General features: G+C 52.1%; 1 protein-coding gene across 3 annotated transcripts in view; it reads right to left on the bottom strand.

The window, feature by feature from the left end:
• The window catches only part of NHSL3 (NHS like 3), a 55642-nt gene that overhangs the window by 16827 nt on the left and 11002 nt on the right, over positions 1-27813 (bottom strand). The window contains exon 1 of one of the 3 annotated variants that reach the window (XM_084652536.1): positions 25822-26078. The exons of 1 other annotated variant lie outside the window; for it this stretch is intronic. In XM_084652536.1, coding sequence (XP_084508662.1) covers positions 25822-25909 — 88 coding nt within the window. In that variant the 5' untranslated portion in view covers positions 25910-26078. Of the gene's footprint in view, positions 1-115; positions 499-25821; positions 26079-27813 lie in introns of those variants that run through there. One more of the 3 variants, XM_084652537.1, reaches the window with a different exon arrangement.

The following is a 27813-nucleotide window of genomic DNA, read 5'->3' as shown; positions in this document are numbered from 1 at the left end:
GGGGAGCCAGCCCAGCCCCACAACACAAGGGGGGCAGGGAGGCTTCATGCTTGGAGATCGCCTATGGCCAGGGTTACATAAGGACAAGGGTTCGTCCCACCGAGGCTGTACTCACCTTTCTTCTTAAACAGAGCCAGGAGGGAGGGCAGGTTTCTGCTGAGGAAAACCACCATCCCGGCGACTGGCGGGCTCTGGCACCAAGGGACCCTCCAGAGATGGGGCTACGCAGCCAAGAACTCCTGCCACGCCAGGGGTCCCAGCTGAGGCTGCTGCCTTTATCCAGCTGCCCCCCAGCATTCAGCATCCCTGGCGCTTTCTGCTGCCTCTCTCCTTCACACTCATCTGTGCCTCGGGATCCGGCAGGAAGATGCACAAAACCAGCCGCACAGAGACGCTGCCAGTGCAGCAGCCTCCATACAGAGAGCGGGGCTGGAGAAGTGTGAACTCAAGGACAGGGAGAGGAGCGGGGCGAAGTGGGGGGAGGGATCTCATCTCCCTGGATCTCTGCATCTCCTTGGAGGCCAGCAGGGGAGTGAATACCGGCCCCCGCTGTTTCAACTGCACAGCTAATTCATTGAAAAAGAAAAGCAGCCCCTCCCCTGCACCCCCTCCTCCCCTCCAGGCCCAGTGTCTGTCCCCGAGCACAGATGCTGTATCCAGAGTGGGAAGAGTTCAGCAAACGCTTCCCACCCGCCCGGCTTCCAGGAAACTAAATCCAGAGCAGCTGCCTGGAGCGATACAGCCCAGCAGGAACAAGCCTGTATGGGCTGCAGAGCAAAGGCAAGAGGGAGCCATGGGGCTTGATCCCAGCTCCCACCTAGAGGGGCCTGGGAAAGCCAGGGGAGCCGTCAGCCTGTGCCCATGGAAATTCCAGTGAGCCCTTTCACTGGGCCCTGCTGGAGGGAGCAGACCTGTTGCTCTCTTCCAAACCCAAGTTGCCAGCTGTCAGGAGCTAGCAGATTTTCAGCTGGAACTTCCACTCTGGCGTCCAGAGTAGCAGGGGCTTTTCCTGGACTAAGGGCAAGCCTTTGGCACAGACCGGTGCGATGAGGCAGACCCAGCTCAGGAGTAACTATCCCCAGGCTTGGATGGATAGAGACAGACAGACATGGGATGGGATGGGCAGGGGGTTGGACGGTTGTTCCCAGAGCACTAGGCAGTTTAACCCTGGTTGGCACAATCATTCCCCCCCGCCCCCTCCGAGCTCTCGGATAGCACTGGGGGATGGGACAATACGGAAAAACGACCCCAAAGCAGATCTAACCGACTAGCTCAGGAGGGATGAGATTGGCCCTAGTGCTGAGTCAGCGGGCACGCCCCAGCAGAGCAGCCTCCCTTCAGATACTGGGCCGACTTCTCTTTAACTGGGGAGAGGGGTGTGCAGGACACCTCGTCACCGAGCCGAGCAGGACATCCCTCCACCCCACTCCTGCATAGGGAGACATTCGCCCGGGGCCTGTCCCACCCAAGTGACCGGCGGTACTCCAGGGAGGGCATGACCCAAGAACACGCTGGCCTGGGGGCTGTCCCTGCCTGGACACATGTGGGGACAAGGAGTCTGGAAGGCTCTCGGGGAGAGGGAACTGGGGAATTATTAGCAACCCCACGGTCTGATAACCATCCCCCCGCCAAACCCCTGTGGGTCGCAGACCCTGTGGGTACTACAGAAACACCTATACAGTGGGGAGCCTGTTTAATGACTAGACTCCTGGATTCTATTCCTGGTTCTGCCACTGACTCCCTGTGATCCTGTGTGAGCCACAGCCCCACTTTTTGCCACGGTTTCCCCATCTGGAAAATGATGCTGACCTGTCTCCTCTCAGCACTAACGAAGGCTTGCAAAGTGGGAGGAACGCGCGAAGGGTAACTAACACAGACACGCATGGAGCTTTAGAGTAGCAGCCGGGTTAGTCTGTATCCGCAAAAAGAACAGGAGGACTTGTGGCACCATAGAGATTAACACATTTATTAGAGCATAAGCTTGGAGCACTTGACAAACACTGGCTAAGGCCAGGGCTACACTAGAAAGCTTTGCTGGCAGGGTTATCCTGCTAAGCCCCCCATGTGAAGACACAGTTTATACCGGCAAAAGAGTGCTTCTGCTGGTATAGCTTATACTGATTCTCTGAGCAACATAATCTGTGTCTGCAAAAGCATTTTTGGGCCAGTATAACTGCGCCTACCCGGGGGCCTTGGACAGTTTAGAAATGCCATACGAAACCCAACCACCACCCAGCTGCCACGGCTAGATCAGCAAACATTTCTTGTGTGGACCTGGCCTGAGCCTCACAGTCCCCTGAGAGGCAGATCAGAATTATCCTCATTTTCCAGAGGGGGAAACTGAGGCATAGCAAGGCGCTATGACTTGCCCAGGGGGTGACACAGAGTCTGGCAGAGCCAGGAATAGAACCCAGGGGTCTTGGCAACCAAACCAGACCACAAGCCCTCCCCACACCTCCCCGACCTGTTCCCTACAATGGTGCATGCCCCTCACTTGTCAGCATTCCCCAGCATTCCTCTCTGCCCCTCTCCAGCACTGGGGTCCCTTCCTCTCAAGCTCTGCTCCCCTCCCCTCGCATGGGCATCGCTGAGTTCATTCCCACTGGCTGGCATGGCCCTACCCCCACCCCTTCTGCTCTTCTAGGGAGCTGAACCTCTGTCTCACTGCTGAATATTCATCAGGACTATGGAGAGAGGATCCCCGGGAAGGACAGGCCAGCACCATCTGGCATGCGGGGAGGGCTGGGTCTGTTGCACAACCCAAGGAAAAGTGCAAGAGGCTGGCTGCAGCTGCAGTGTGGAGAGACAGAAGGGGAGTCTGCTAATTCTCCCTTGCAGTGTCCCTCATCCAGGGGGAAACAATGCCTGGCAGGGTGTGGGAAGGACACCAGGCAGCTGGGATCAGCGAGCACTGAGGAGGAGGGGGCTGGAGGGCCAAGCATTTGGGGGTGGGAGAGGAGCCCAGGGTAGGAAGGGAGCCGAGGGCTCTCTGTGCCCCTTCTCTTCCCCAGGGTACCCTACAGCCCCACCCTGCACAGGCTTCAGATCCAGTCCCTCTGGAGATTCATCTTCAGCCCCAGTTCTGAGGCTCATTTTTGTAAGTCCTGGTACGTAAGATGTCTCTGCCCCCTTGGGTGACCGCTCCCTGTTTCCCCCAGCCCTTAGACACAGGGCTCAGAGGGCCTTCCCTGCAGACCTTACAGACATGCTCCTGTGGGATTCCTCGGCACTGCCAGATGGGTCAGGCACATGTCCCAGACGGGGAGCACATGGGGCTGTTTGTACACGTATCACCGATGGCTCCGTCCTGTTCAGTGTTTGGAGAAAGGACAGAGGTTGACAGCATCAGACAAGCTGGATCCCTGCCAGGAGCATGTGTCCTTGAGGTCGCTATATTAACAGCGTGGCTGCTTCACTCTGCCTCGAGCCAGCACTACATTCCAGCCAGAGCCTAGTCTGCGTGATGAGTCCATATGTCCAACATACAGCTCATGCTCCAGCAGGATCACACTGTAGGGAGTGAAGAACATGTCCCAAAATTGTCAGGAGCAGGGGACGGAACTGAAACTTCATCCAGAAGGCACTGGGCCAAGCTAGGAAGAGACAGCTGTTACCCAGGTGGTGGGGATTCCTATTTCCTTGGGAAAACGGGTATGGAAAGAAGCAGCGTTAACTAGTGGTTTGAGAATGGGGCAGGGAATCAGGGTCAGGTTCCCGAGTCCTACCCCTGGCTCTGCTGCCAACCTGCAGCACGACCTTGGGCAAGTCACCTAACCACTCTGTGCCTTGGTTTCCCATGTGTAAAATGGGAGGTGATGACAGTAATCAGTGACTCCCAGGCCAGTGGGATTGACTGATGTAAAGCTCTAAGTGCCAAGTATCAGCAAATTCACATTCCCTAGGAACGTGCTGTCAATATGCTACACACCATGGTCACTGGGAACCTCATGCCAGCGGAAACCAAGCCCCTACAATGAGCTAAAGAATCTCCAACAGCTGTTCACAGTACAGGGTCTATGACACGCAGCGGAGCAGTTCAGATTACATCCACTACTAGAAGACAATGGCATGCACAAATAAGCCAGTGCATCACACTACTATTACTACAAGGGCTCCACTCCTGTTTACTGGTTTAATTCCCTGTCCTTCACTTCAGAGGCCTAGTGGATAGAGCTGGGACCCAAGAGACCTGGGTTCTATTCTTGGCTCTGCCACTGGCCTGCTGGCTGTCCCTGGGCAAGTCACTTCCCCTCCCTGTGCCTTGGTTTCCCCATCAGGAAAGTGGGGATAACGACACTGACCTCCTCTGTAAAGCGCTTTGAGATCTGCTGATGAACAGAGCTATAAGAGCTGCTGATTATTGTTATTAACTGCACGTCCCCAGAAAATGGAACTCCCTGCGAGTCGATAGTTTTAACTGAAATGTCCATGCCAACACACTTTCCAGTCGTCGTCCGTTCCCTCGCCGCCCCCCCCACACTCTAGTAAAGCTTGGTTATTTTAAAACATGCAGAAACGCCATTCTGTCTTGGGGACAGCACCTTCTGCTGCACAGCCCTTGCCTGATGCAGGTGGCGGGCAGACAGTGCCAGGGGAGGGGAGCGGGAGCCCCTAATCCCTTGGAAAGCATGTGGAATTCTTTTGGTTTCCACCCTAGCTGTAATGGGATTGGGGACGGCCAATGAGAACAGAGCACTGGCATCTCCTCCAGAGCATCAGGGTACACTCAGCTCACTGTACTGGGGGCGGCTGGGTTCTCCCTTGGCCGTGTTCAAAGTGGGGTAGGAGGGATAGATTTCCCTGCCTTTGCTGGGGCTCACCCCTGGCCTCTTTGGATCTTCCTAAAGCGCCCCAGCCAGGAGGCCTCTGATCTCTGGTTCATGATGATGCTTTGCACTAAATGGCAGGCAGTTTCCAAATATTTTTTTTCTGCAGGAGGAGATTCCCAAAACTCTCGCCTCGCTTCCCCCTCCAGGGAGAAGACCCTCCCACACGTCCCATTTCCCCACCCCTGCCAGTTCCTGAGTCCAAACATGCTTTCTGGTGTGTGCCATTTAATTATCCGGTGAGACACAGCGGCAGATGGAAAGGAGTTCCCCAAAGCAGATGCACAGGAATCCATGTGCAGGTGGACAGCGTGAACAGGCAGCTCTTCCCCCCTCACCCCCTCACGCACCCCTTAGCTTTGCCGCTCTGCAGGGCAGGGACTGTGCTTCCCTCCCATATGGACAGCGCCTTGCACATTGTGCATGCCATCAGCCAACACACAGCCAGAGCTACCCACAGCCGTGGCATCTTGCATAGAACAACTTCCCTCTGAGCGGAACCCATGCGGATGCTGGTACACTGCATGGCCGGGGCGGTCGTTGCATCGCACTCTCCAACAAGTTTCCCTGTCTCTGAGCTCGCCATGCCCCCCGCCCCGCTCCTGTCAAAGCCAAAAGCCAGACACCCTCGAACGTCAGCGTGTGATTGGGCCCTGCTAAATGAACACTTGCACAAAGGGTGGCGTTAGCTGCGGGTTGATGAAGCCCAGTTGTTTTCACAGCCTAAGTAGAATGCACTACAATTAAAAGGGCTGATAATGCACAAAGCGAGGAGCCACGTGCTGCGTTGAACGCTGCCCTACTCCTCTCCTTAGGCTGCTGTTGCAACACATCATGAGCCATGACATCAGCCATGGCAAACAGCGGGCATTGCTGCCAAAGGAGATGCTGCCCCTGGTACTATCCAGCGCTGCAGGGAAGCAGAAGGGCATCCACAGCGGAAGAGTTCAGCTCTCCCTGCACCGACTGAACGGGAGAACCAAGCTCATCAGCTGGCTGCCACGCCGGGGAACAACTGTGACAGCCCATTGTGTCAGCGGCCCAGAAAACATGTTCCACTTTAGGGTCCAACCTACTCTCCCTTGCTACGGCAGAAAAGAGTTGTGTTAGTCACAAACCCATCCCAGCGTTTCCCACCTCAGCACTAAAGCCATTGGATAGTCTCTGGCTCTCCCAAATAGGCCCCCCGTCCAGCAAGGCACTTAAGCACATGCTCCCATGAGCAGTTCCCTCTGATTCAGGGGAATTCCCGGAAGTGCTATGTTGAATCGGGTCCGTAGCTCCTAGAAGGCTATTCCTCCATGCACATACACAGACCGTGGACATTGACCTTTAAGCTCAGGCAGCCCCATTCATGCACAGGGATCCACAGTGCTTTGCAAACGTTACTCGACACACGTTGTAGGAATCCCATCCCTGATCACGGGAACGCAGCCAGCTCTAGAGTGGAGCATGGCAGCTGCAGATGCAGCAACAGGAGTGAACAGCAGCAGCTTAGGGCATGAAGTGAAGGAGAGGTCTGCATCCACTTGAAATTGCACAGGCAGGATATAATTATCCCAACTGTAACGTGACCAGGACACCGGCGCCAACGCCCCTTCCCACATACGCAGAGCCACGAGATCTCTAATAACCGCAAAAGGTCAGGCCCTTGGGTTTACATGCTCAAAGCATGGGTTTCTGGTTCTCTCTCGGTACCTTACGTGGCTGCTAGAGTCTAATATGGCCACAGCTGCCCTTTCTACAACACCCAGTACTCCATTCCCAGACAAACAAGGGTTGTAGGTATGGCCCTGCCAGTGCACTGTATTTACGTACAGCACAGCTAGAAATACGGCAGGGTAGAATCCCAGCTCCGTAATACTCATACGGGCTCACCTAGGAAATGGACCAGCGAGACGCAGAAACTCAGCTGAAAGGGGAGACAGATAGACAGAAGTCTGAGCCTTTAGTGGAAGCTGCCGAGTTTCACGGCTGAGGAATTTAATCCAGCTGCAGCCTGTGCTGGTAGCAACATGTCCAGATGTAACTGGCATCTCACTCTCCATACGTCCTTGGTGAATTGCCCTGGATTTGCTCATCCCAGCCAGTACACACCGGCTGGATACACTAAGTAAGTAAGCTCCAGTTCAGAGAACCATGTCTGGTTCACATGAGCTCCCAGACTGGAGGCGAAGGAGCAAAAAGAGAAATCCTTCTGGATGAGGAAACCTTGGCCTCCCCATGCTGGAAGGTATCTCGGGCACAGTCTCCTTGGAGTGGATCCAGAGGCCATTAGCTCAAGCAAACGACGACTGACGAGAGAGCTTGGCTTGAGAAGGACTTTGGGATCTGGCCCCACCCCAAAGTAGAGAGATAGAAGCGCTCCTCTGGGGAGAACCACCGTGGGGAGGGTGCAAAGAGAGCACCAATAAGCAGGTTTTAAAAGCCAACTTTGCAACAACTCTGATAGACCCAGCCACAAACCCCAATATTCCCTCCTAGCCTGGGACTTTGGCTCTCGCTTCTGAACCAATGGAAGTGCAGGCCCAAACGTAAAGATTCAAGAGATTCCAACATCTTGGATCTCAGCTGGCCATACAGGCCCCAAACATTGCCATTCACCCATCTACAGGTCACAGAGCCCATCGTGCTCATGCACCCACCCGAGCTGCACCTTTACTTCTCTAAGGCCTCTACTGTCTAGTGTGGGAGGCAGCCATTTTGTGTTCAGTTCAGTGCAGATTGTCACAAAGGTGCCCACACACACTGGGCTCTCTCCTGGAGGCTTTGCTTTTGTTCTTTCTTGTTTGTGGTTATGCTTCATCTGAAACAAAAGATATTCAGGCTGAACGTCTGTGTTTGGTCTTTGTGTTTGGAAAACACAATGCTCAGGTTAATACAGTCTCCACCTGACCTTTGTGTTAACTAAGGCTTTGCCCAGGAGTACAGCATCAGAAAAACTGGGGAAATCTTAAGTATTGCTTTTAAGAAGAGGTTATTTAATAAAATAACTCAAAATATTAAAAGGAGGGAAATTTTGCCTAAATCCCCTCGACAGCTGGGAAGAGATCACACAGAAAAGATTGGTTTGGACCACTGACGGGAGAAGGAGAGGAGACTTCCATTCCTCTAGCTCTTCTCAGACAGAAGGCACTTTACAGACCGTACCAACAATCACCAACAGGAATAATTCCACCCACCCCTGAGATGCAGCTGCTTCTGGGGTGGAGCAGGGCACCTGGTCCACAGCTCACAGTTACACAACAATACAGTTGATTACAACAATACAGTTGTATTGTACAACAATACATAGAATGCACAACGACAGCAGCAGGACACTACCATGTGCCACACACAGGCATCCAAATGCCTGCCAGGAGCCCTGCACTGACTCTAAGCAATTCCTGAAAGCGAATTTAACTGAAAAATATAGAGGAAATTCTGCTTCCCAGCCATTTCTCCTTTGTGGCACAGGCTCAGCAGACGGAGGCAAAGGTCTAGACTACAATGCAGGGCTAAGAAAGCGCAGAGCAGAGGCTGCAGGTTGGTTTGGGAGGCATCCAGCTGGTCCCACTGACGGGGGTGCCCAACACTCGTCAGTGCCTCCCTGGTTGTCACAATGAGACAGAGCCGGATCTGCAACCGAGGTGCTACTCGGTGCAAATCAATCTGGAGTCACTGCTGCGGACACAGAGCTTGCAAAAGCGGACAGCCACCAGCACCGTGGGGCCTGACCCAAACACAGCAACCTCAGCCTCGGCTCTAATCACTCCGACTGGGGCACAGGCAGCTCCAGTCTAGCTCTCTGCATGCCAGTACCACACAGGACACAGCAGCTACCCACCAGGCCTGGAGTAAAGCAAAAGGGTGCCATGGACTCTAGCCACTGCAGCCCCAGGCCAACAGCAGCGGGGTATGGGGGGGTGCACCCCACACAGCAGGATGAAGAGACCTCTCCGCTGGTCACCCCTGGGGACGGAGCATCACAGTGAGTTACAGCCCCAGCCTTTCACTTCCAGGAGCCTAAACTCACGAGAGAGAGAGCTGGGGCTTGGCAGGCTCTGCTGTAGAGAGACCCAGAGCCAGGACAGACAGGGCGCTGCAGGTCAGAACTGAAGCGCCCTGGCAGGGCACTGGGGGGAGCAGGACTGGAACTGGAGAAGATGCTGATCAGAACTGAGGGCCACTGGCAGAGCTGCGGCTGCAGGAGGGATCCAAGACTGAAGTAAAAGTGCAGGTTAGGATTGAGGAGCCTCTGCAGAGCTGTGGGATGCCAGGTCAGGAACAGGCACTGCTCAGGGAGGTGGGGAGGGGCTCCACCCAGTCCCACAGCTGCACGGTTGCCTGACCGGAGTTTGCATGTCTTGGGACAGTGCTGCTAGCTCAGGAATAAGTAAACACAAGGGCTCGCTGGGTGTTTCTCTAGAGCGAGAGAAACTATGTTTCATGCCAGACCTAGGCCTGAACTCTCTGTGCTCTGCAGCTTTCAGTGGACTCAGCTTTTGGAGGAGCCTCCAAACATCCATCTCAATCATCTCCACCGCAATGCCTCAACTTGCCTGCTCCCTCTGCAAACGATCCTGCAGCAGGAGGCAGGGAAACACCCAGTTCGGGCAGCCCCCTTCCACCACCACTGACTTGCGGGAGAAAAACGAAAAGCAGGGGTTGTTGGGGAGGCTAGTCAAAGGGGGTGGAGATGGGGAGCAGCAAGGACCAGAGAGATTAAAGTAGAGGAAAAGCCGGTTTATCTTTCTCTGCAATGCTCAGTCCTGGGAGCCTCGGGGCTCGCCACACACAACCAGGTCTCTCCCTTCAATCTCAGCACCATCACTCACCCCCAGTCCAGGACAAGAGATGCTGCATGCAACCTGCAGGGCCTCCAGATAGGCTGTTGCTGACACACACCCTCATGGGCTTGTTTCTGCAGCATGCATCAGGATACTGACCAAGGGCATGCAGATGTGCTCAAATGTACAACCAGCCAGGGTGTGTGCATTTGTCTGTCTGTCTGTCTTCCTCCTGCAGCCTTCTTGCTGTAACTGAATTGGTGATCCCCTTGGGATCCTGCTGTAAATCTGAATAAAGCTAAAGAAATGGAAATTCTCTTGAGAAATGTGCTGTCCAACTGGCCTAGGGGCTACGCTGCAGGTGTTTGCTACAAGAGGAAAGGAATAGCTACAATAAAGAGCATCTTAGAGCAGGGCTTTCAGCAAAACTCGGCTCTATGCAATTTCATCTATTTCCAGCTCACGTACTGACTTGCCATGTGGTCTCGGAGAAGTCACCCTCTGTACCTCAGTTTCCCCTTCTGTAAAATGGGGAGATCATCTCCTCCCTCCAGGCATACTGTAGCATCTAAGTTACAACAGAGGCAAGGTGAGCATGTCCCTGTTTAGGGGACTTGTGCTACCACCTGCTCCAGTTCTCAAAGCCGTTTCCTGGCAAAGGGCAAAGCTGGTGCTCCCATCACAACCCAGCTCTCTCTGTCTCTCAAAATGGTGACCATCACCATCTGGTCCCAAGCCATGTGCATTTACATAGGGCAGCTGGAAAGCTGATTAGCTACGGTTTGCAAGTGCTTCTCTGAAAATCCCCGTAGACGTGTATCTTACATTACAAGGGGGATCCCAAAGCCCTCAGCCTATATAGAACACCAAAATTTAGCCACTTCTTAGGTAGAGGAAGCAGCCAACTGGAGGGCTAGTGGAAAGCTTGCTGCACAGCAGTGGTGGAGGGGGCAGATTTTGGCCATGGATAAACACCATGGGATCTGACCTGAGTTGTTAAACGTCTCAGAGCCCAGCTCACAGCAAACGGTCTGGGACTCCACCTATTTCAAGACAGGAGAAGGGCGGAGACACCCCTGCTGAGACTTGAAACCGTGCCACTGGGGCATCCGACCCCCAGTGTTTGTCCAAGACCCTGTTTCAAAGCAGCTCAAACCATTTTCTGTGAAATCCTCTCCTTCCTTCTGCACTGGGCGCAGCAGCAAGGGCAGGTCCCATTACCAGAAGTGGACCAAAGGCCAGAGGCTCCAAGGAGACTGAGGGGGGCTCTGTGAGCTTCATCCTCATGGCTCCTCGCATGGCATTTGCTGGCTAGGAAGGGCCCACACTGCACAGGAATTAAGATCCCAGCATTTTGCCTCTCATTAGAGCCAGTTAAATAACCAGTTAGGTGGCTTGGGCAGAGTTAGCTACCCTAACAAGCTCCTTCCACACTGGGAAGGACGCTGATTCTTTCAGGCAACACACATGCTGAGTCTGCTCACCTCTCACCTATACACATCTCCTCTAGGGGTGATCCATTCACCCACGATTCATACTCTGGGATAGCACAGGCCAGCCGCCCCCAAGGGCACCTCCATTTCCTCACCCATCACACCTTCGCTTCTCTACCTGCCCCTGCTCACAGCCACACCCAAACACACCCTCGCCTTTACAGCACACACCGTTCACTCTAAGGCCACTTTCAGGAGGACATCACTTACTTGAAGAGATTTTCATGTCCTTATCTCACAAGCTGGTCTAATGGCTGGAGCACTGGACAGGCCTGGGAGCCAGGACTCCTGGGTTCTATTTCCTGCCTCCTGACCCTTGGGTAAATCATTTAGGCCTAAATGTTCAAAAACACCTGCAAATTTTGAGTGTCCACCGGAGACATCTAGGACCTAATATGCAGAGGCGCTGACCCCTCTCAGATCCCATTGGCTGCAATGGGCAGTGAAGGAGACTATTTGACAATGACCTGTGGCTAGGGTGGATAAAAATCAATGATTTTTTTTTGTTATTTAAATCGGATTTTTTGGATAGGTTTTTCCTCAAAAAGAATTTTATCTAAAGATAGTTTTAATTAAGATCCGTTACAGGCAAGTCTCATCTTACGCACATTTAACATACGCAAATTCAGCTTTGCGCAGTCAGCCAAAAAAAAAAAAAAGAGAGAGAGAAAAACCCACAATTTAAATACCCTACTTGTGGTGCAGGTGACGCCGCCCGCCATTACACTGGAAGTAATTTTGACGATTCGTGGTTTTCGCTTTACGCGCTGATTGCGGAACGTAACCCCAGCGTCAGCTGAGACTCGCCTCTATAGCTCAAAGATCTCTCGTCGTGGAACAGGGACTGTAAATTCTAATTCTATCCTATGAGACAATACATTCATGTCATGTTTAAGAAAAGTTTTGTACATGAGTTCCAATAGTTCATGGATTAGGGACTCGGTTTTATGGGGCTCCAGGGGCTTCTGTATAGATGATTTAGGTGAATCTTTCTATCGACCCAATGGGACTTGGTGCTCAGCCTAGGAGATGCCATCTGAGATGCTTAGTTTTGCGGTTCTCAAACTGTGGATTTGTGTCTCCAGAGGTAACATGCTTGTTAACAGAAAAAATGTTTTTAAATAAATAAATAAAGAGAGAGAGAGAGAGATGAGAAATAACAGATCTCAACCCTATTGTCCCTCTGCAAATTTGGGTACACAGAGTCAATCCCTTACCTCTTTCTAAAAGTGCAAAGTTTCAAAAAGTTCAATGAATGGAAGATTGTTAGGGGCAGAATAGACCTGAACAAGGAAAAGAAGTCTGGAGATAAATGTGAGACAGGAGGGACAGGCAGTAGAAACGGCTTGAGCAGCATATTCCAGAAGTCTTGAGGTCTTTCTGAGTGTAGCCTTCATTGATTTGAGATCTAGCATACCATTCTCTCACTAGAAGGGAAAACCTATAATGGCAGCAGGCGTAAAAGAGACCCAGTTTGGGAATAAGAACCATTCAAGAAATATATGTTTACTGATGATGTTTTAAAGAAAGTCACACCAGTGAGCTGGTGGAAGTCACTTAAGCACTTGGATTCAGACTGTTGAAGTGATAATCTCACTTTTACCAGCAGTAGCTTCTTCTGCCTGTGTAGAAAGAATATTTTCTTCCTTTGGACTAATTCATTCCAAATTGAGAAATCGTTTGGGACCTGAAAAAGCAGGAAAGCTTGTTTTTCCTTTTCCAGATTATGAACAAACAGGAAAATGAAGGTGAAGACGACTGAGTTACCTGCAGAAGCCAATATTTTAAATTTCTCATATTGGCCTGGCTGACACAGTTAAATGGAATTTTTTTTTAAACCAAAAATTAAATCAACTATTTTAGTTAAAAACAATTTTAACAAAAACATACCTGATATAAAAAACTTGAATGTTTAACTAAATTCAAAAATTCATATGCTTGTTTTGTTAAAATATTAGATGTTTGCTGTTGAAGAAAAAAAATCCAGAATACATAATGTTGTTGTTTTAGTTAAATAAAACAACCTTAATGTCTGTCTGGTGATGTTCTCCTCCTAATACAGCATGGCAAGAAAATCCTCCAATTAATGATTAACCTGTTGAATTGGAGATAGTTCATCTCCCAGTGACTTCATAAATATCTGCTTCAATTACCTTTGTTAAATGAAATAACCAAACAATCATTCATATTCTGATATAGCTGTCAAACTAATCTGAAAAGTTTTCAAAACAAATCACTTTAAAAATTTATAGTGTGTACCTTCTAAAAATGAAATCTACGTCTGTCTCTGAGTTGTGAAGAATAGGTATTAAGGTGATAACAACCAACAAGAATGCACTTTTATGTAGAAATCCAGGATTAAATTGAGTCTCCCTGACTAGTGATTTAAATCAAATCCACCCTGCCTGTGGCCCAGTCCTATCACGCTTAGCCAGTTCCTACTTAGGCTTCAACAAGAGTAAAAACCAAGTCAGGAGCCCAGGTTCCTAGGTTAAGAGCACAAGGCTTAGCCCAATATCAGAATTAAGGTCGGGGGGACAAACACATTTCCCCCCCTTTTAAACATTCTCTTCTATTTGCTAAAGGAACTTGTCTGGAATCCACGCCCTTGTTGTTCTGAGAGTCTTGTATCCGGATTTGCATCCCCCTGGCACACAGCAGCAACAGGCTCTTTCAAGGCCAGAGGAAAAGTGCAACAATATGTCTGATGGCATAGCAGCAGTACCCCTTGCAGTTACAGAGACTACTGGCAGCCCCTTTCCAAAACCATTATTTTTCAAGGGTTGCAACCTGTGTTAAACGCCTCGCTGGGCTGAGAGGTTCAGAGCCCCACACCTCAGCCCAGGAAATCTTCTCACAAGGAATAAATAATCCAGGTTCCCATTTCTAACCCCAATTAGGATTCAACATGCAGAGGGAAATATAACGTTATTGCAACACATACACCTGCTCTGGATATGGCCGTAAGTGGAAAAACAACCTGGGTATTTTGTTTTCTCCAACCAGTTCCCCCTGCACACATGGAAAGCTACAGCCTTGGCACACTAGATTGTAACCAGGCAAGAACCACAAAAGAATAAGCCTTGATGCAATCCACTATAGGAATTACTATATTGGAAAAGACTGGTGGTCCATCCAGTCTAGCAACCTGCCTCCAGCAATTGCTTGTACCAGCTGCTTTAAAAGAACGGAACACACTTTTTTGTGCAATACTGGCTCATCAAATTCCTTCCTGACCCCAGTTAGTGAGCAACATGTGCCCTGAAGCCTGAGGATTGGTGGCCCCTTGGAATTTCATCCAGTTGCAGATGTCATTCTTATCACAATATTTAGCAATTCTCTGCTAGCCCCCCTGGAAGGCTCTAAAACCTTTACTAATATTTAGGGATAAATCCTCACAACGTAGCTGAGAAGTATGTAGTCACATTATCATCCCCAATTTACTGAACAAGATGGAGACAAGAACAGAGATGCTAAGTGACTTGCTCAAAGTCACACAAATGTCAGAACTCTGGTTTCCTGAAGTCCAGTTGCATGCTCTGGCCACTAGACAATGCTGCCCTCCCTGTGAGTATTTCTACATTATACAGCAAACTTCCACAAGTTAATTACATGCCATGACCATAGCACCAATAAGCAGTAATGGCTTCTACCAGCTCTACGGTCTCCACATTAGGCCTGGCATCGGCGCACATTAAAAGCAGGAAACGTTGAGGCACAGAAGTGTAACTGCAGGGCCTGATCCTACAATCCTCACTGAGGCAAAGTGGGAGTCAGGATCAGGCCCCAAGGGAAGACGAAGCACCCGCAGTAACTCAACGACTCAGCCTTTCAGATTTAGGGGCACACGTTCGACATCGCTCCAGCACTGGGTTTAGAAAAGCTGCAATATCTTGTGTCTCGGCTCCCCTTAATATAGCTGTTCCATTCCATCAGTGACCTCAGCCTCATTCCTCCTCTCAACGATCCCCACCCCTGTGCCTCTGCCTGCCCTCCTGAGAAAAGCCACCTAACAGGTTTTAAGGTAAATACAGATTTCCTCTGGAGCCGGAGCCGAGCAGGAGGAGCCCAGGCCCTGGAGAGCAGAGTGGTGCAGACAATAAGGAGACTGAAGGGGTGGCAATCAGCAATTTTGCGAATACAGACTAGCCCGACCACTACTCTGAAACCAATCAGCAAGCAGACCACTTCAGACTGTGATCTTGTCAAAGAGCTGTACAGGGTCAGCTCCGGTCAGAGCACAGATGGGGCTGAGAGGGCCAAGGAAAACCCAGGGTGTTGCACAAAGGGCTGCCAGTGAGTGAGCATGCTGAGTCAGGATTGAACTAAGGCACCAGCATGGTGCCAGAGGACGGGGTGTTCCTAGAGGTGCTGACGAGGTCATGACCCCCGGAGACAGGAGAGATTCCATAATACTTTCTTCTACAGGTTTAGATACACGTGGCCCACACACCAAGGCTAATGCCCACTGCCTACCTATATACCGGGTTCGTTTTCAAATGGATGCATTGTTCTTCTTCACTTCCTGTCCTAAACTTCTGAAGTGTTGCAGAGCGCTGCTGTGCTCCACCCACAGCTGGCTGCATTTCAGCCCCAGGTGAAACAAGTCATATATTGCATGTGGAGGAATTAAAGCTGCTCTGTAAATATCAAATACTAACGTGAAAGGTCAGCGACTGGATTTCCTGATCCTGATTCACACAGGGAGGGAGGCAGATTACTGACATGAGCACGTGACCTTGCACACCCTTCCACGTGCAGGTACTTTACCACGCAGCCAACAGCAACCACATGTGCTCCCTGTGCACTGAGCCAACACGCAATCAGGACTCCATCACTCACATCCTTGCACACCCTGCTGCCCATCACACATGTGCCCGTGCCCACATGCTTATCACATATGTCCTGCCACACAGAAAGGCCTTACTATAGGCACATCAACCCCCCCCCACATGTTCTCACACTGGATCGGATACTGCAGAGTTGGGGGGGGTGGTGGCGGATTCTTATTTGAGGCGGTGGCTCCTGCTCTCTCTTACCCAAGAGGAACAAGACCTATGATGCCAGCTTTACAGCCCTCCTCTGCAGCTTCATCCAGGCTCTAACCTTCTCCCAGTGGACAGCAAGAGCCTTCACCATTGCAGCAGCTTGCTGCTGTCCCTGCCAGCAAAAGAGAGAGAGGACAGAGACGGTGGAGAAGTGCAAGAACAGGCCTGTCTCTACTAGGGTTGCCAATTTTGGCGGACATATTCCTGGAGGTTTCATCACATGACATAAGCTTTAATTAATCTTTAATTCCTGGAGACTGCAAGACAATCCTGGAGGGTTGGCAACCAGTTTCTCCTTATGGAACCTGCTGGTGGTAGGACAGGAAGTGGGAGCAAAGCAGAGGGAGGAAGTGAGGGAGGCTAGCAACGGGGAGCTGCTAGGCGCAGCACACAGAGGCTGCTTCCACAACAGGCTTCCCACAGGAGAAGCTTTGTGAAGCTGTTAAATGGGGAGTCCCCTCCCACCCCTCTCGGGAGAGGAGGAGGAGGTGCCCCCCCGGCAGGACCCAGCCTGTCAGAGCTAAATCCTGGAGATGGCTCTCCTGCGAGAGGAGCCCCATTCATCATCACCACCTCTGCAGATCTATCCCAAGAGCATGAGTTAGCATGGGGGAGGAGAAGTGTTTTTTTAGCCAGTGTCAGCCAAGGTCCTGGCCAGCCAGCACAGCAGGCCAGGTGTCTCCCCACCACGAGCCCCAGGATTCTGGTGCCCAGAGGGAGCGCCTGTACTTATTGTGACAAACATGTTCCCCGGCTGCTGAAGGTTGAACCCCCTCTTATCAAGTTGCAGTTTATACACAGACCCAGCCCAGATTCTTTGATTGTCTCTCACTGGCTTAGTGCACCTGGCGGTGTTAACACAGCCGGCTAGGCTAGAAAGAATCACCGCATCTGTGCTGGCTTCCTCAATAAACCATTCAGAGGTGGGTACAGCAAGGGCCTGTAAGCATCTGGCCTTCTAGACCCAGACCATAGGGACGGTCCCCTCACAAACATCCGACCCAGGAAGCACCATGCCCTCCCTTCTCCAAGGCTGGGAAAGAATCTGGCCATAAGCATGGCACGGCTCCTCCTTAGTGTGGGCTACCAAAAGGCAACACTGAACAGCCCCATGGATAACGGAGAAGCTGCAGGTGTGGGTTACTGGGGTCATGGTAGCAGGGATCCACCTCATTTCTCCAAACCCTGCAGCCCAGGGGATTTTTGAAAGCAGTGTATCCCCCAGGGAACATGGACCCAGCCACTGGGCAGAGCCATTTCAAAGGAAATTACTTCTGTGCTGGTGAAAGGGGTTGGACCAGCAGCCCTACAGACTGGACTCCTCCAGCGACACAGTGGCTGCAGCTGCATTAGCTACCCAGGAGGCAAGGGAGGCAGAGGATGGTTCTGTCTTTGTGACCCATTCAGTCCTGGCCTTTCTATACAGACTGCAGTGCCCAACGTGATGTTGGTTCCCTATGGGAAATAAACTGAGCCCACAGAGCTGTGACGGTCAGTCTGTTCACTTGCTTTTACAGAGCAGAGTTACTAGCTACCTGCTTCACATGTTCAGCTGTCTCCACCCTGCAGGGTTCAGGACACTTCCCCAAATGTGTGGGGACGCGTCACAGACCTGGCAAACAAAACAATTAACCATCAAGCTGGATCGCTGAGGGGAACACTCCCCAGCACTGTCTGACCAAAGCTGCTACTCCCAGATAGGGTGACAAGACAGCAAGTGTGAAAAATCGGGACCGGATGGGGGTTAATAGGCACCTATATAAAACCAAGCCTCAAATATTGGGACTGTCCCTATAAAATCGGGACATCTGGCCACCCTACTCCCAGATGGCAATAGATGATCCAGTTCTTTCAGACTTCTTTAAGCACTGGGGGCCACAACAAGCATTGCGGGGCTGTCACCGGCAGCCCTCAGCATTGGGCCATTCCTCCCGAGTCTGTGTGCTGCGCGCCGGTGGGGGAGGCTCAGCTGCGGACGGTGCCAAGAAGGAAGCAGTGTGAACGCGGAACCCGGTGCTCGTGGCGACCCAGCAGCAGCTGGCTTCACTGGCCACCTTGTTTCCGTTGGGTGCAGTTTGGCCAGAAGCCACGTTCCGCTGCCATGACTCAGCGAGCGCCTGGTGTGCCCCTCCCAATAAGGAGATCAAGAACTCCCGTCTCCATGGAGTTCAAGGACTGCGAAGGCCCTTTCAGAGGGAGCAGGGGGATAAGGTGCTGCAAACCCTGTGGGGCAAGGAGTGGGATTCCTCCCAGTGCAGGGTGGGCAGAGTTTGATCCAACATGGGTGCGGGTGGGGGGTTGTTTCCATGGAGGCATAAGAGTTTGTAACTTTTTGGGTATGGCCAGCCCGGGGCAGGGCTGGGTTCTGAGAACACAGCGTCCAAGGACAAACAGAGTGCCAGGTGGGGGAGCGAAGGATCAGGTTACAGGTGACCGGCAGGGCAGGTACAGCCCCAGGAATCAACCCAAAGCGATGCCCTGCCTCCATCTCCTGGGAGGGAGAGGGAACATCCTGGGCTCCTCATTCAGCCTCACCTTGAGTGACCCCATCTCCGGCCCACCTTTTCCTGCGTTGCAGGAGTTCCCCTGCGGTTGCCCCTGCCCATGGGGATCAGAAGGAAATAGATGCCCTGCTAGGGCAGCATTCAAGCACCCTCTGCTGCTTCTGCCCCTGGCCTGAGCACTGGGCCTGAGCTGCCTCTGCCCGGAGCACTGGCCACAGCAAAGTGAAACTGACTAGGTTCTCCCAAAAGCTTCCTTCTGGCCCTGGCTTGGCATCACAAGTGCTGTGTCCAGGGGCAGGCAGAAGGGGAGGAGGGAGGAAGGGTAAGGAGCAGAGAGAGAGAGAAATCAGGAGAGGAAAGGTGAAGGGAGAAGAAAACCCATGGAAAGGAGGAGGGACGCACCGAAGTGCAAGAGGGGAGCGGGAGCTGCATTGCTTGGTGCAGCAGCTGCATGGATTGGGGACTGAATTTGGACCCTCTGTCCACAGACTCACAGGGGCTGTGAGCATGGGGGAGTGAGAACCACTCAGCATTTGCCAGCGCCCCCCTCTGCCCAGCGGAAATATCTGCAGCAGTAACCGTGGAGGGAGCAGTGTCCTGCAGTGCAGAAGCTATGGGGTGGGGAATGAGAAGGGGGGAAGATGGGAACATCCTGTCCCAAACACCCTCCCTGCCCAAAGAAAGGAGAAAATGCTGAGTCAAACAGGGAGTGATGCAGAACGTTGGGGGAGTGACAGAGACACAGGGTTAGTGGGATGGAAGGCGATTTAGAAGTTTAATGTTGAGGGGAAGATTCTCTCCAATTTATTCAGCTACTGGTCCAATCATCAGTAGTAATTAGCCAGCCTGGTAACTGAAACCCAGATCCATCTCCCTTCCCACATTTGAAAGACCAGGAATGAGGCCGATGGGGAATTACCTGACCACTCAGACAGAGAATGTGTTTAACCCCCTATCCAGGGAAGGGAAGAATCCACCCTCCGCACCCATGTAATCCCCCACACCGGTGTGTCCCCTGCTCCCCAAAAGGGCTGAATCCCTAGCCCCAGAGACCACACCCTCCCTCTGCAGATGGAGAGAGGGTGCCTCAGCAACCTGGCCTGCTCCCTCAGGATCTTCCTTGTGCTCGCCGAACACACCCTGCCCCCAGCCTAGTGATCCCAGCCACACGCACTGCAAAATGCTGAAGCAACACAATGCAAATTCTTTCACTTCATGGCCTCTGTTCCGTTCCCATGGAGCCAGGGCAGAGAACAAACAGAACTCATTCTATGTTTTCTCAGCACCTTCTGCCCGATGCCCTTCCCCCTCTCACTTCACCCAATTCTTCCTTCCTCCCTCCCTCCCCAACCCCATTCACTCTCCTTCTCCTCTCAGCCCCGCAGTTGTAATGTCCCCATCACTGTAACGGCTAGGTCCTTCTTTCTGGTGTCCCACGGGGATGCCAGCAGAAAAGTTCATGTTCAGGGCCCTGCTGCACCAGCTAAGTGAAAGCCTGTTCATGCACACTTTCCCCCACACCCAGCGGGATCAAAGCCAGGCATTCATGGAGTGCCCACTACCGTAACACCTAGGCACCAGAAGGGGAGCTGGCTCCCCTAAAGGCATCACACAGAGCCCCGCAGTGGGAGCATGTCTGATATTCTTGGCTAGGAAGGTAGCGAGGTGACACATCGCTCACCAACCTCATGTTCCAGGCCCAAGGATCCAGCTAGAAAGAATGTGAATCCAATGAGGGAACGGATCTGCCTGGAAATTGGTCAGCCTTCGTATCCCAGGGGAGTGAGGGGGCCAAGGTTGGTGGTGGACATTCCCATGTGGGTTGGTCTCTCCCCTCACTGCTCCCCCAAGACTATTCAGGTCCAGTGCCCCTCCAGTAACTGCTGCTCACTTGGAGAGGGGTTGGGTGCACATCACAGCCCTCTGCCCCACACAGTCACCAAGAAATAATGAAGGCCCAAAGCCAGGCAAGAGAGATCCAAGAGGAGCAGAAAGTTTTCTCCCAGGAAGGCCTAACCACCCACCCCATACAGCCAGGTCCAACCACCCTCCCCATACCCACCCCAGGCCCCAGACTGCAAGGCCCAGATACCCCTCTCCCTGCCTTCCCCAAGTCCCACACCAACTGGCCAGGCTCTTGCCTCCACTCCCCTAGACCTGTTTTACGCCTCGCAAATCTGATTTCCAGATCCTCCCATAGTAATGGGAAAACTGGAACGCACTCTTCACTCCTGGTACCCATAATCCCGTCCACACCAGTTGACCAGTCCAGCACCACTCAACTTCACTCTGCATTCACTATTCTGGATGAACCCAGCCAACTCCCCCAAGTCAAATGCCTACAGAGACCTGCTCGTGGGCTAACCCTCACTTCCAACACTGGACGAGGAGGGCAGCCCTGGCACAGAAAGAGTTTGCCACAATCCTTCCTCATTGCAAAGCTTTGTGGGATCATCCTACAGCCAGTCCCAGCCTCCCCGCTGCAACCTGCACTGAGAAGTTACAATGGCAAGTGGAAACCGAGATGTGGCTGATCCAGGCAAATTCAGACGGGGTGTGAGTGACCAACTGGCGAATGGGTCTTAGAGTCAGTGCTGGGGATGTGTTAGTTTGACCCCCCAAAGTCCCAGAATTCCAATGGATTCTGGTAGTATCCCACAATGCACTGTGACCCAGAATGCACAGAGCCTAGCGGAGGAACATTGCACCATAGGCTCTGACCAGAATGTTGTGCGGTTATTTCCAACAAGCTCAGGGCTGTGTGGATGCAACGATTCACAGGGGAAATGGCTTAAGCCAGCATAAACAAAGTGGTGTGGGTGCCCCCTCTTTTGGGAGAGTTACATCTGTAAAGTTACAGCAGAGAACCACATACAGAAAAACCTTCTCAGGTAAACAAACCCTTCCAACTTGCGGGGCCAGATGAGAGAGATGAAGTAGAGAAAGCAGCTCACAGGAGGCGCTAAGCTAAAGCACATGAGAAGGGCTGCATTTCAGTTGTTAAAAATTTTAATTGATCAATGAGGGTAATTGAACAACTTCCCAGGGGTCGTGGTGGATTCTCCATCACTGGGAATTTTTAAATCAAGATGGGATGCTCTATTTCAAACTGGAATTCATTCAGGGAAGTCCTGTGGCCCTTCTGGCTTTATAATCCATGACTTTACACCTACTTCTAGCCACTCAGAAAAGAAATCACCCCACCAGATATGTCCCCTTACCAACAGGTAACCCTCCACTTTTGCATGTTACTGCAAGATTTGGCTTGCAGCCTCTTGGAAGAGAAATACAGGACAATGGAAATACAGCCCAGCCAGGCTGAAATCAGACTGACGTAGAAGAGTATCCATACTGTTAGTCAGTGTAGTTTAGAGTGGTGCTTCTCAACCTATTCCATGGTGCAACCCTGTCTTACAACAGAAAATAGTTTTGGGGGTCCCCAAGCAGCCATAAAGAAGGGAAGCTATTTGAGAACCCACAATCTAGAGGACAAGGCACAACACCAGCACCAGCAACTCCTGGATTCCAATCCTGGCTCTGCCACTGACTCCCTGTATGACCTTGGGCCACTCACTTGATCTCTCTGGGCCTCGGTTTCCCCCTCTGCAAGATACCAACTTGTCTCCCCTGTGAGTTTGAAGGTTACTGAGTCACTGCTCTATGATGTGAGCAAGTGCTAAGAATTGTTATTCCTCCGGCCTGCCTTTGTTCTTCCAGGTGGCTCCTGGCCCCTCTCTGCTCTCCTTCAAGGTGAGCTCCAAAGGGAAACAACGCTGGGCTTGTGCTCTTTTTTTGCTTCTTTATGAATGACAGTCAAGGGGGAAGGAATTCCCAGACAGACTCTTTGGGGGTTGTTTGCTGTGGTTAATACCCATTTAACTTCAACAAATAATTAATGGTGTGGATAAAGGCAGCCTTTGTTACAAATTTGACAACCCTCCCCCTGCAATTAAGGAGTTAAGACTCCAGATCAATTTCGATTAGGCCTCCCAGAGGTGCCCCTGCTAAACCTGACTTGACCTTCCTGATATTTCTAAGGTACAAGCCAAAAACCTCACAAGTCTTCGTTCTCCCTCACAGAGCAGCAGGGAGGGGCACCACCTCATTCTTTCTGAGTCCTTTGCAGGTCACCTTTAAGCCATCCCCAGTGGGTAGTTTTGCTTTGTTTTGTCACTCCCTAACCCTGCGCTGAAGGTTTTGAATCTGGGCCCAGTGCATGTTTACCTTGAGGACAGTCTGGCTAGCCCATTCCAGCCACACCTGTGCAACATGCTGACAGTAAAGACAGAATGAAGCAGGGGGATCAAGAGTTGTCAGACAGTGTGTGATATCAGCAGGAGCCCCCTTGCCATCCGTGTCTCCCGTAGGGGCAATTCCTCCAAAACACTCTGTCTGAACCAGCACAATGTTCAGGAGTGAGCAGGGTCGGGTAACACACCCAGGCACTGGCTGGAAAATTCACCCACATGGCCAATAGGAGACACACTCCCCTTCTGGAGACATCTTGGGGAGTGTTTATGTACATGGGGGAATCCAAACTCTCCCTTCAAAGACTTTGGCAAAAGATAGGTTGCAACTGGTGCTCTCTGAGCAACCAGAGCTGTGCATGGGAGAATCCGATCCTCAGAGAAGTGACAGATGGAAAAGACAGATTAGATCCCATCTATGCCCTCTTCCCCCTCCTCAGCCATTATGGGACTGGTCCCAAGAATCACTGCTCTGATTTTTTAACAAATCTAGTTTTAAAATGCCCCAAGTAGAAGAAGGTTTCTAACCATCAGAAAAGGGAGGTTCTGGAACAACCTCCCAATGAGAGTTGTGGGGGGCAAACAACCTGGCTAGTTTTAAAGAGGAGCATGAACGGGATGACATGATGGAGTTGCTTGAGGTGGCAGGGGGCTGGGCTTGAAGGCGTGGGAGATCCCTGCCAGTCCTATGTTCCTGGGTTTGGCAAAAGCCCCCAGAAGTGGGGCACTCGTCTAATGGATCAGAGTGGGCAGAGAAGTGCACACGCTGAAATGGGGGACAGCTTTGCTCTCACAAAGCACAGAATCTGGGATTAGGGCAGCTCCCAGAGGGTCATTCCAAGCCAGGTCTCACTCACTGGCCTCCAGGAGGCTGGGGCTGCACTGGTATATTGCACGCATTGGATATTATTGCTCATTTGCTTGGGTCATACTTGGGTATGAAATGTAAAAAGCAGCAAATGGGAGAGCATCTCAGTTTGTCAGTGCCCACACACGTCTGTTCGGGCCAGCTGGTCTTCCCAGGGGGGAGTCTCCCCGTTTCAGTGATCATTAGAAGGGGGTTAAAGCCCAACTCTCAGACTTTGCACTTGCATGGAACTTCTCTATGCAGAGCACTCACAGCACTGTACCACGACGGGAAAGTCCAGCGCAAAGAGGAGGAGTGAGGTCTCTCCCAGCAAGGCAGTGTCAGAAGCAGCACAAGAAGCCAGGTTTCCTGGCTAAACCCACTCTGCTCTATTAGACAAGAGTGCCCCACTTCTGGGGGCTTTTGCCACACCCAGGAACATAGGACTGGCAGGGACCTCCCACGCCTTCAAGCTCAGTCCCCTGCCACCTCAAGCAACTCCATCATGTCATCCCGTTCATAACCTTATCATGCTCCCCTTTAAAACTAGCCAGGTTGTTTGCCCCCCACGACTCCCATTGGGAGGTTGTTCCAGAACCTCCCTTTTCTGATAGTTAGAAACCTTCTTCTGATTTCCAGCCTAGATTCCTACTCAAGTGCAGACTGACCCCCCCCCCATTCCTGTGTTACACACACACACACAAACACACACAGAGCTGAGGGAACAATTGCAAATGTAGCAAAATCTAAAGGATGGGCCAGTTTCAGTGTCTGAACCAGGACAAAACTATCACAAGAATAATTTCATAGATTTTCAGCTTGCTCCAGTTCAGCCACTGAACTGATGGGGGAATCTTAGTGGGGGAGGGATACCCTAGGGGGTCTGGTACCTCTGAAACACATGTTCAACTGCCAAGGAATCAAGTCCCCTGTCTCCCCTGATACCCAAATCCAGCGAGGAGGGACATGGCCCATTCACCACCCCTGCCCTCAGTTTCTGGAGTTCTTAAACTTTTCACACTCTGAATCCACGGAACCAGAGCAGAGAAAGCAGTAGAATTTGTACCCCACACAGTCAGCCAACAATAACAGGGTATTGTTAGGAGTTTTACTTTCTGCCTTTATACTGCAGCCTCCTGCAGTGGAGGTATCTTCCCAGCTTGGAACGAGGGGGAAAGCATAAGTCAAAGGAAAATCTACTCCTTGCCCTCCCCACTCCTCATGGTGTGGGTTGAACAGAGACATTGGGAGAACAAAAATGGAAATCAATATTGTGCTTAACCAGGGAGAATGAAAAGTCCAGGTAAGAACACTGTGCATGTACACAGCCCATTCACAGTAAGTCACTTTCATACAAGGATCTCAAGACACTTTGCGACAGTCATTAAACCTGGTGCGCTTTTACAAGATAGGGGAAACTGAGGCACAGAGTGAGGAAAGCAACTTGCTCAAGACCACACAGCGAGGTAATGGCAAAGGTGGGAATACAACGCAGGAGTTTTGGCTCCCTTCTGCCTGCCCTAACCACTGGGGCCATCCACTAGCTGAGAAGAGAAAAACAAATCAGTAACTAACTCGATGGATGTTAATTGCACTGACAATGCTGAAAAGCACGGGTCTCAGAGAGAGCACAGTGAGAAGTTCACCAGTCCCAAAGCAGATTAGGATCTTTTCAGCTCCAGTGCTCCGAGCCCCAGCCCTGACTAACCGTGGCAGAGCCGGCAAGGTGTCCTTGCAGCAGATTGCAAAACTCCGGGAACCTCAGACCCACCGAGGCTCCTTCCAGCCTCGCTAAAAGAATCCTTGGGCACCTGCACGAAGCCCCCACATTGCGCAGCACCAGTACAGACAAGGCCTCCTACCCACGGCAGCCCCACCTTGCGTACGAGGGCGTGGGCACAGTTCCCCCTATGTGCTAAAGTGCCACCCCAGAGCCTGGGCACCCATCTGCCAGCAACAGGCTGTGGATCATGACTGCAGAATACCGTTGTACTGTGCATGAACCATACCAGCCCTGCTGGAGCTGCCATCAACAGAGTCCCGCCCCCACCCCACACGCCGACTGGGTTCCTGCCTCAGGCTCCTACCTGTCTTCAGCTTCCCTGTGCGGCCAAAATGCCAGGAGGACCTGGCCTTGGCATTCGGCGGGTTCCTCTTGTGGTGCGTGTTGCCCATGGTGCCTGTGTGTGCAGGAGGCACTTTCCCTCCCCCTCTCCTGGGTGGAGGAAGCGCGGGGTGCTACATGACTGCACCAAACAGGCTTCACCTTGGCCTGCTTCCAGCTCCAGAGAGCTGGCGCTCAGCTCCGGCTCCCATCCCTCCAGCCACGGTCAAGCCCTCAGATTTCCACAGGCTGCACTCTCCCTGAGCCCCGGAGCCAATCAGGGCGGACACAGAGGAGGGGCCTCCAGGAGAATAGCTGGGATGGGTTGTCCTCTCTCACCCTCCCTCTCTCTGCCCCTGCAGCTCTGCTCCCTTCCCGCGCTCTCTCTCTCTCTCTCTCTCTCTCCCCACACTCCGCCCCATCCCCGTCAGGTTGGTTGCAGCGTCCATGGCTCTGCCAGGGAGTGGGATACAAAGTGGGGGATGGCCAAGATTGGCTTTAGGATTCGGTGGGCCCACCGCGAGGTGGCTCCTGGGGATCCTGCCCCCACCAGCGTGCAGCACAGCCCCCAGGCTCACATTACATCTGGGACCGTTCCCCATGAACATCCCCTCACCCCCATCAGCCAGGGTGGGGTCACAGCTCCCAAAAGCCAGCTCTGGCCATCACACACCCATCCAGCCCACCCTCACCGCTCTAATGGAAGTGGGAGCAGAGCCAGGCGAGGGCAATAGCGGAGAGGTCCTCGAAAGCAAGTCACTTAATCTTTCTGTGCCTCAGTTCCCCATCTGTACAATGGGCACACAGGAGGGCTGAGATGATAAATACATTAAAGGCAGCGAGGCGCTCAGATACTACAGAGATGGGGGCCACATAAGTAGCCAAGACAGGCAAACAGGTCTTATATACAGACTCCCAGATAGGAGAGCACACATACAGCCCATTTGCCCTCTGCAGCCCACTCTTCACATGAAGCTACAGCAATACAATACAAGGGGGGATTGGATACCGATTAAATGGAGGTCACTTTGTGCATGGACACTTACATCGCCGTCTGCCTGGCTCGTGTCACCCAGTGGCGCAAATTAAACCAACGTGAACCAGGTTGATCGTTCAATAAGAGCGTCCACACACACAGCTGCACTGGTTTGAATGAGCTGATTCAAGAGTTAACCCAGTGCAACCTCTGTGCAGAGAAGCCCTGAGGCAGGAGACTGTGAAGGGCACTAATCCAGAAAAGCAGCATGTCAGATTCAAGGCCTGGCTGAAGTGTAGCTTTCGCCTCTTCTTTGAATTTGAAAATGAGATGGTGTGTCAGAGCAGGAGGGGTCAGCTGGTCAGAGTCACGGGCACACGGGACGCACTCCCTAAGGACAGTGTTTACGTGATTAATCGGACATTCTGCTAAGGAGGAAGGACGGCTTTGTGGCTAAGGCACAGGACTGGGAATCAGGAGCCGTAGGTTCAATTCCCGGCTCTGCCACGGACACGCTGTAAGACCCTGGGAAAGTCACCATCTCTGAGCCTCAGCTCCTGGCAGTTCAATGGAGATAGCTCCTCCTCCTTTCCTCCACACACAGGCTGACTTAGACTGAAAGTTCAATGGGGCAAGGACCTAACACCATGGGGCCCTGATCTTGGATGGGACCTCTAGGCATTGCTGCTTTTGTAATACAAATAACTAAGAGCAGCTGCACCCAAAATCTCAGTCTGTTTGGTGGCAGCTCTGCCTTGGAGGATGCTGGGGATGTGAAAGGATGGGTGAGCAACAGCTTAGCCTCTGTGATCCCATTGCTCGCTACACCCTACTTTACAACACAGGCTTCTCACCAGATTGCAAGATCACAGCAGCTGGGGAGGGAGTGCTCAGGCTGGAGTCACATGCCTGCACCACATTCTTGAGTCTCCATGACGAAATGATGGAAAGGGCTGCCCTGGCCTCTGCCTCTCCCCTGCAGGTTCGCAGGATCTGACC

Source organism: Lepidochelys olivacea (assembly GCF_965140295.1).
Source record: "Lepidochelys olivacea isolate rLepOli2 genome assembly, chromosome: 19".
In the NCBI taxonomy this organism is placed as follows: domain Eukaryota; kingdom Metazoa; phylum Chordata; order Testudines; family Cheloniidae; genus Lepidochelys; species Lepidochelys olivacea.
Note: the sequence above shows the minus strand (reverse complement) of the source record. Positions and strands in the feature narration are given on the sequence as shown.